Source organism: Pelobates fuscus, chromosome 2 (assembly GCF_036172605.1).
Source record: "Pelobates fuscus isolate aPelFus1 chromosome 2, aPelFus1.pri, whole genome shotgun sequence".
Taxonomy (NCBI): Eukaryota; Metazoa; Chordata; class Amphibia; order Anura; family Pelobatidae; genus Pelobates; species Pelobates fuscus.
The window spans coordinates 385,409,837-385,418,867 of NC_086318.1; the positions used below are offsets into that span (position 1 = coordinate 385,409,837).

Below are 9,031 nucleotides of genomic sequence, written 5' to 3' on the forward strand. Positions count from 1 at the left end.
ACGCTCAGGCACAGCATGCAGAGCCGCAACTGCTTCTCACCCTACAGGCCATCCTGGGCTGAAGGCCAATCGGAGAGTACCTTTGAGGCACCGACCACACTGCCCGAAGCCCGACCGCTGCTGGCGGCGGCAGACCACCCGGGCGTACCCGGGCACCCGACAAAGGGAAGACCCGGCCTCCAAGTCTGTGGATCAAGGGTGCGGGCCTTCTTCTCGACCCGGGGCTGGAGGGCGGCCTCCCTGTACTGCACCGTTCATCTGAGGACACCCACACCCTCGTGTGGGCATCGGCTGAACGGAAACGCACATATCGGTGGGACCCACACGTAGTCGCTCCTTGCTGTGAGCCCCGTTACCTACCTGGAGCCCTGCTCGGACTGTTCACATGGCCCGACATGAACCCAACCTATGTTGACTGCACCCTGATGGACTGCTTGTAGCCCAACATGTACATAATAGATAATCTAGGGAGATTGCTAGCTGAGTTTCAACAAGCTAGCTAGGCTGTGAAGAAACACTAATGAATACCATGGGTGAACCCCCAGCACTGATCCTAGTGGCGTGGCGACCATAATGTATAATGTATGAGCATGGGAAGTTTTAATTTTTGTAGGATGTGGGCCTCTGCCTCATCTCCGGGGACCCCATATACAGTATACACATAGCATACCCTCTGTCGGGCAAGCATACACAGTCGACTGTGCTATACTCAATAACTGTAACAGTTCAGCATGTTTAAGTTTCATTACTTTAAAAAAAAATGAGGCATCGTTTCTTTGGGAAATGTTATTCTCTGTTGTGATCTCCCTAACGTGTATTTATAGTTGCACATTTCCCTTCTTTTACTTCTGTATCCCAACTTATTTGCCTTAATAAAAGAAAGATTTACAAAAAAAAAAAGACAAAAATAAAATTAGAAATTGCTACATGGGCCCAGCATTTCTGTTAAAATGGCTAGACCAAACATCTCAAATTATGCCATTTGTTATACTCTGGGGTGCCTACTTTTGAAAATGGTTTGCCATAACGGTGGGAATGTTATTACCCAGGCTGCCATACTCTCTGAAAAGCTACATAGGCCCAGAAAATAATTTTGGCAAACTTACAAGCTGAAAGGGCATCTAATATATTTCGCCCTGTGACTTATCAGTAAAATCTGAAATAATAGTACGTGGGGGTACCGTTACATTCAGAAGACAGTGTTAAATCAAAATACCAAGTCTCTAGTGCACTAACTAATATCAGTATTATGACATTTTCAGTGAAAATGCAATTTATCTGATTAAAAAGACAAAAATCAAAGTAGAAATCTCTACATGGGCCCAGCATTTCTGTTAAAATGGCTAGACCAAACATCTCAAATTATGCCATTTGTTATACTCTGGGTTGCCTACTTTTGAAAATGGTATGCCATAACGGTGGAAATGTTATTACCCAGGCTGCGATGCTCTCTCAAAGGCGAGAGAGACCCAGAAAATCACTTTGTCAAATTGCCAACTTTGAAAAGGACATCTAATATTTTTGTCCCTGTGACTTCCCCCCCCAAAACAGAGAATCTAGTACATGGGGGTACTGTTACATTCAGGAGACAATGTTAAATACAAATAGTGAGGCTTTGTTGCAATAACTCATATCAGGAATATGAAATGTCCTGTGAAAATTGAATTAATGTGTGTGAAAAAACACAAATAAAGCTATAACCGCTATGTGGGCCCTTCATTTCTGATAAAGTGGTTAGACCAAACATCTTACAATGCACCATTTCTTTTTTTTTTTTTTTTAATTCTTTATTTTTGTAGTGCATTTGAGGGAACAACTCGCATGGGGTACCCCGACGGCAATCCACATGCTTTTTCCAGACAATTATAACAGTAAGGGTATGTTAGAACTTGCACAATTTTATAGTTAGTATGCGATTTGTCTAGATCATTCACATTTTAGTTTCTATTAAGCGTAAAGTAGAGATATTACATGGGTGGGTCAGGGAAAATAGGCAAAACATTAATAGGCTTGCTTAGGTATTAAGTAAGTGACGAGTACTATGCTAGACTATACATGACTGTAGTTACTTATGAAATTTCCGTTCGGTTACATGCTAAGTACAGTATAGTTGGTATTATTAAACCAATATTTGGTTGATTACATGTTAGACCATTAAGATTGTCAAGAGAGTAATAACATAAGGATCAGACTTAACCGGCTAGTTCTCATAGGAGTGGTTGAGAACAGGAGTCCAGCAATGCGAGTGCGGGTGAGTCTCAGGTCAGAGAGTTCAGCTTGCCCCGCAGCATCTGGGATCTTAGTGCGTTCTCAGCCGATTCCCAGCTTGGGGGGTGGGGATTTCAGGGTTCTCCATATTTGTGTTCTCGCTGGTGGCGTGTCGCCATTTCGGGGTGCTGCTTGGGTGTATGCACCATATTGCGACCTGTAGAATTCAACAACCGCCGTCCCCTTCGTGCTGGACATAAGCAGGTTCTGTACTTGTCCGTACGTAGTAATCACGCTGTCTTTCGTGATCCTCTGCATCGTGCTGCTGGGCAGGTTCTGTAGCAGGGCTTGCCGAGTCCTCCATTCTCGTGGCTCACCCGCCTCTGACCCGATGTTGTTGTGAGCGGAGGCTTGATGGGAAGGCTGGCCCGGTGTATTCCACTCTGCCAGCCCTGGGCTCTGCTTGAGCGGCCGCTTGTGCCCTCTGTTCCGGTTCCACTGCTGGCCGGTAACGGGGTGCCTGGCTGGTGGAGTGTGCGTGGGCTTGGGGCTGCGGTTCGGGGAACGTCCTCTAGGGGCTCAAGGCCCAGGAAGGCTGCTGTGGAGACCGGGTCCATGTCCTGGGTATGTGAGCCGGGTAAGCCAGGAGTTTGCCGCGGTATGTGGCAGGGCTCTGTTGTTGCGTTCCCATGTGACAGGGCTCAGGGTATCTTGCTGTCCGCTGGCGGTTTGGGTACTTGCGTCCGGCTGGGGCCTTCAGGCTGCCGTCCGCGCACATGGCGCCCGCCATTTTAGGTGTTGCTGTCGGCACATGGCGCCCGCCATTTTAGGTGTTGCTCCCCGCCTCAGTTGTAGTATCGCGGTTATGGCCACAGTGTGATGACCGGGATCACCCCCCCGGTACAGAGGGGGGGGAACGGAGCCGGATCCGCGACGGTCTGTACCTGTGGCTAGGTTCCGTGGCGCAGGATAGTGGGGCAGCGGCCGTCCGCCCCACTGACTGCAAGAGAAGGCCCCGGTTTGGGCAATGCGTTTTTCTCCCCCCGAGGGACTGAAGCTCTGTGAGCCAGCCTCTCCCCGGGTCCAGTAGTCCCTCAGCTCTGGGTATCTGCTCTGGCGGTCTGATTTTAAGTGGTGAGGCATGTTTTTAGAGGGTAACTTGTGTTGAATTGCAGGAGCTGCTCAGGCTTGCGACCGTCCAGCTCGGCACCATTTCTTATACTCTGGGTTGTCTACTTTTTCAAATGGTATGCCATGATGGGGGTAATTTTCATTTTTTGCCTGCCATACGGTCTCAAAGGCAGCCTGGACACTGCAAACTAATCTGACAAATTTCAAGGTGAAAAAGCATAAATGGATAAGCCGTATATATGACCCTGTAACTTTCCAAAACCCCATAAAACCTATACATGGGGGGTACCATGGCGCTCGTGAGATATCACTGAACAGAACTAGGAGTGTTTCAGGGCAGTAAACTATATACTAATAATAATATTATCAGTGAGAGTACAGATTTTATGTGAAAAATGCACAAAAAAACAACAAACGCTAAATTTGGCTAGGGTTTGTGCCCAAGTGACTACTACAAATGACTGGGCATACCCCATTTTGAATACCCTGGGATGTCTACTTTTTCAAATGGTATGCCATGATGGAGGTAATTTTCATTTCTTGGCTGCCATACGGTCTCAAAGGCAGCCTGGACACTGCAAACTAATCTGTCAAATTTCTATGCAGAAAATAAAATAATGGACAAGCCGTATATTTGACCTTGTAACTTTCCAAAACCCCATAAAACCTATACATGGGGGGTACTGTTTTACTCGTGAGACATTTCTGAATACAAATATTTATGTTTTATTGCAGGAAAACCGAACAGTATTCTGACATTAACAGTTAAATTGCCATGCTGAAATTGAAAAATAACAAGATTTCTTAATTCTTTCAAGTTTTTTAGATTTTATTCATATAAAATGGAGTTCCATATATGAATGTTTGATATTAAACGAAAGCTCTGTTTCCCCTGAACAAAGTGATATATAATAAGTGTGGGTGCACTTAGTATGAAAGAGGTAAATTATTGTTGAACAGACATATAGTAAAATTCTGTGGTTTGTTTACATTTTTTTTTGGCTCACAACTTGTACATTTGGCTGCGGTCTTTAGGGGTTAAATAATGCACACAGAGTTAAAAAAGCAAATAAAAAACAAATTAAACTTAAACCGCCCCCTCCCTCCGCAAAGCTCCATATTAAAACTTTGAGCTATGGCAATATGACCTCCCCACCAATACCTTTCCACTATGGGCTGCAGTTCAAGGGTTATCCAGGTTGGAATGAGCAGGGATGTTTTTTCAGTTGCTGCATAAACAGAATCTGAGTAAATTTACACACAAAAAAGCAGATTTTCTCGTTAATGTGTGTACTATCAACAACATGTTTCCAAAAGCAAAATGCAGTGTGTTCATATTTCAGAGTCTGCTTTATCAAACAAAATTAATCATTTTCCCAATCGAAATTTATTTCCTTTATGTTTGGTTTGCCTTATTTCCTTTTTTGTGTCTTTGTTTTGTTTTTAACTGAATCAGCAAAATTATAGTGGCGAACATCTAATCAAAGTTAGCCGTTTCCTGCATTCCCGCATGACTTGGTTTAGTTTGCTATTTTTGTTTAATAAATAGTCAGGCTTGTTGTACTGTTCGTCAGGTGTCTGTCAAGTCCTAAAATATAAACTTGTCAACTTCTCAGGTACACGTCCAATTTCCTTCCTTAAGTACCTAGGAAAATGTAATTAGCTTTTTGCATATTGCTTCTTTTTCTGCCCCTGTGTATATGTATGGTGTACATAACCGGACATATAAATACGATATATAGACTAAACAAAAATTGACCTTTTGTGTATGTGAGCGTATATGCAGTACTGCAGAGATAACCATAGTCTGGAAATATGTATTCTTTATATTTATAAAACCATAAACATATGAATCACACCAAGCATTCTGTTCCACAGAATAGAGCTCTCTGTGTCTCTCGTCACTTTGTAATGGATAGACCACATGTAGTGATGGTGCTTAATTGTTAAATACCAAAATATGAGCAATTAAAATCCAGGTACACAAGATTACAAACAGCATACGTAGAAAGTTCCAGTTAATTACTCCTATCTCACTCGAGGCCTGGCTGGGCTACCTGTTAATGAGCCAACAATTGGCTGCACCATGGTCCACAAGCTTGGGAGGCCCATTGAGTGTCCCTCACACTTGAGGACACTGACCACCGGTCAACTTCTCTGATCAGACTCTACGTCAGATCAGCACAGCAGAGATCAGGACACTTCCCCCCAGCTTACAGAGCACTGTGCAGGGAGAGCTAGGAAGACACAGAGAAAGGAGGGGGAGAGAGAGCCCTGACCCGATTCTTAACAATACTACACTCCCATCAGTGTCAGGCAGCAGCCAGGTCTAGATTCCAATGAAGCCACACTCCTATGTCAAAATTGTATGGAAGCAGGGGATGGCTAAAAATGTGTAAAGTATGATTCGTATGTGTATCTGTGTCAGTATGTATGTGTATCTGTATGTGTGTGCAGGGCCGCCATCAGAAATTTTGGGGCCCCTGACACAGCTCGAGATCTGGGCTCCCCCTGGGGCCCACACCCGAGTCCATCCACAGGTATGAATTTAGAGTGTGTGTTTGTGTAGAGATACAGCGTGTGTTTGTGTAGGCATGTAGTGTATATAGAATGAATGCAAAGTGTGTGTTTTTGTGTAGTTGAGGTAGTGTGTATATTGAATGCAGTATTTGTGTAGTGAATGCAGTGTGTGTTTGTGTAGTGGAAATAGTGTGTATAGGTAATACAGTGTGTGTACAGTGAATGTAGTGTGTATGTTTGTGTAGGGGAGATAGTGTGTGTTTGTGCATAGTAAAAGCAGTGAGTGTGTGCGACAGAGTGTAAGTGTATCTGTGATGGTATGTTTGTGTGTGGCACTTTGTGTACATGTCCATCTATCTTGCATTCAAACACCAACACTACATACAAACACTCTCTTGTATTCAAACATCAAAATTATATACAAACACCATCACTGCATACAAGTGCACATCTGCATTCAAATGCCTACACTATACACAAACGTATACCTGCATTTGAACACCAACACTACATGCAAATACACTCCTACATCCACACACACATACTCCATACAAAAACTTGTTTACATTCCTAGATGGAGGCCCAACAAAACATTTCTTGCACCGGGGCCCTCTCTACATTAGTTCCACCACTGGGCGCCAATAATCTCATAGCAGTGTGGCAATCTGTCATAATGATGTCTGCCTCATATAAATAGAGAAGCACAGGGTAATCTACAAAGCACTCATGATTTAAAAGCTGCATAGGAATAAATGATGATATAGCACTATCTGTCTCTTACAAAAGGTGAACCAAATGAATAGAGCTTCCCTGCTCATTCTAAATAAATGAGACTGGACTGAGAGACGTAAACCTTGTCTCAACACAGAATGAAGGCCTACCGTAATACAATATTAGTATACATGTAATTAATAATTAACTGTAATTTGGATTTTAAACAAACATTTCATTGCTGAAGAGATGACACTTACTGGGTTCAGCCTCCTAACACTGTGGTTTAATGCTCTGATTTTAGATTGTGACTAATGTACTAATTCCTTTTTAATTTATTTTTTTGCACAGTTTGATGACATTGGGAATTTTGAAACTGTATGGCAAGTCAAGTTCTACAATTATCACAAAAGAGATCACTGCCAATGGGGGAACAGCTTCAGCAGTATCGAATACGAGTGTAAACCCAATGAGACACGCAGTCTGATGTGGATCAACAAAGAGATGTTCCATTAATGGTTATTCAATTTCACCAGAAACGGACAGTCTTACGGGAAGATCAACTTGAACCAGCACTAATAGCCAACTGAAAAAAGCCACTGAACACAGCATACATTGCATATCATGAGCTACGAACCACTTTCTTGACTTTGATGACTAATTTGATGTTTATTTAGATAATCTATATCAGTGCAAATACATGTTTCTATTAATTGTGTATTTTCCAGATTGTTTTGCTTATTGTATTATTTTATAAATACTGTTGTTATTTATGTAATTGCTCACTGTTTGGAAATCCTATTTTTTTTACAAGTAGTATTTAAATGTTTGTTTCAACAAAGGGGGAAAAAATGGCTTAAAGTGGAGGTAACTAGCTATTTTTTTATGTGATACTTTTTTTTTATCATTATTTATAAGTTGGTATCTATTTATTAACCCTGTCAACCTTTTTAACCAGTGTTGTTTACTGATGCAATCAGCTGCTCTCCTGGACGAAAAGTTTTTTTTAACATTAATTTTGCACCTCAGTTGCCAACTCAGTACAACTGATTATTCGGCGGTTAAACCTCTAATGAAGTCCTTCATTTTTTTTGGCTTTTGTGATTGCACCATAGGTAATAATTTAAGGATTTACTCACTAAACATTAAAATACAGCAAATTGAAATCCAAAATGAACATTTTATGCTAACATTTATTAAAACAACTCCCTCCATGTGATCATCTTGAATATTTCAGTCTAAATTTTGCATTTATTTATTAGTTTGCTTCAGATCACTATTTAGTGAATAAACCCCTTGTGATCAACTGATATTAGCTGGATATGTACATGTGTCTAAAATTCTTATTGGATGGAGACCATTTTTTTTTTGTTTTGTTTAAGGGAAACTGTTGTTTTGTGCCTTTTAACCCTATTGCAGTGTACAGTAGAGTAGTTTTATGTTTTACTATTTTTATACATTTTTGTACCATTTTAAGTGTTCGTGTAGTGTATTTGCTTTCTTATCATTTACTCCTCATGTTGTTTATTTGAAGTAATGAAAACTGCTTATCTAATGCTCTGTGTGCCAGGTTAGCATTATTCAGTTCATATGGAGAAACAGACATGCTCATTGCTTGATTATGGCTACATTATTAATTTGAGACACCTATTTTAAAAAAAAGGGCTTTAAAGTTTTTAATAGTGCAATACAGCCATGCCCAGAATTATATATTGTGTGCCAATTGGCACAGCCTTCTCAGGTGCCCCTAGTAGCCCCAATTTCCAGTTTATCGGCTGCTCAATGATTTGATGAACACTCAAGAGTAAGAGGATACATTTTTCACGAACTCCCTCTGCAAATAAATAAAAATGCTATTATCAAGCATTTAAAGAAAAAGTCCTGAATAGATGCCTACAGTTAATGACCTCCATGAGGAAAAGGGCGTGGTATTATTTCCTCAGGAAAGCATCTAAATAAAAATGATATATAATAACCATAAATTGCAGTAGCAAGTGATAACAGAATATATGGATACCTTATAACGTTAAAATGGCACAGATTGAACTGTCAGGTTAATAGTAACAAAATGGTTCTTAAACGGTGAGTTGCGTTTTCTCCTATTGAATAAATTGATGTTTCCTTCCCACCTTAAATGTCTATAGTTCAATTTAGTTCATTCTACTTCTGAAATAAAACATTATTTTACATTAGCAGTATTATGGTAACCCCTATTGATATGTTGATATGATATGATATTGATATGTTAGTCAGATTAGGATAGTAAGCACTTTTTGCCCCCTAAACCAGTCCTGTATGTTCATAATAGCCCCATCCCTACATTGTGAAATCGAATTTTACTATGGTGCTTAAGGCTATGTTTATAATTCCAATTCCACCTGGCTGCATAATAACCACCTGTGACACTATTAAAGGAATGTCTGAGGGTGGAACCGCACATGTGGCATGTGTGAGAACTCCA

At 41.1% G+C, this 9,031-nt stretch overlaps 1 protein-coding gene across 1 annotated transcript in view; it reads left to right on the forward strand.

The window, feature by feature from the left end:
* Window positions 1-8,705, forward strand: part of CNRIP1 (cannabinoid receptor interacting protein 1) — a 44,279-nt gene extending 35,574 nt beyond the window's left edge. The window contains exon 3 of the mRNA XM_063443792.1: window positions 6,922-8,705. Within this exon, the coding sequence (XP_063299862.1) occupies window positions 6,922-7,086 (165 nt within the window). The 3' untranslated portion in view covers window positions 7,087-8,705. The remainder of the gene's footprint in view (window positions 1-6,921) is intronic.
* Window positions 8,706-9,031: the final 326 nt, after the last annotated feature.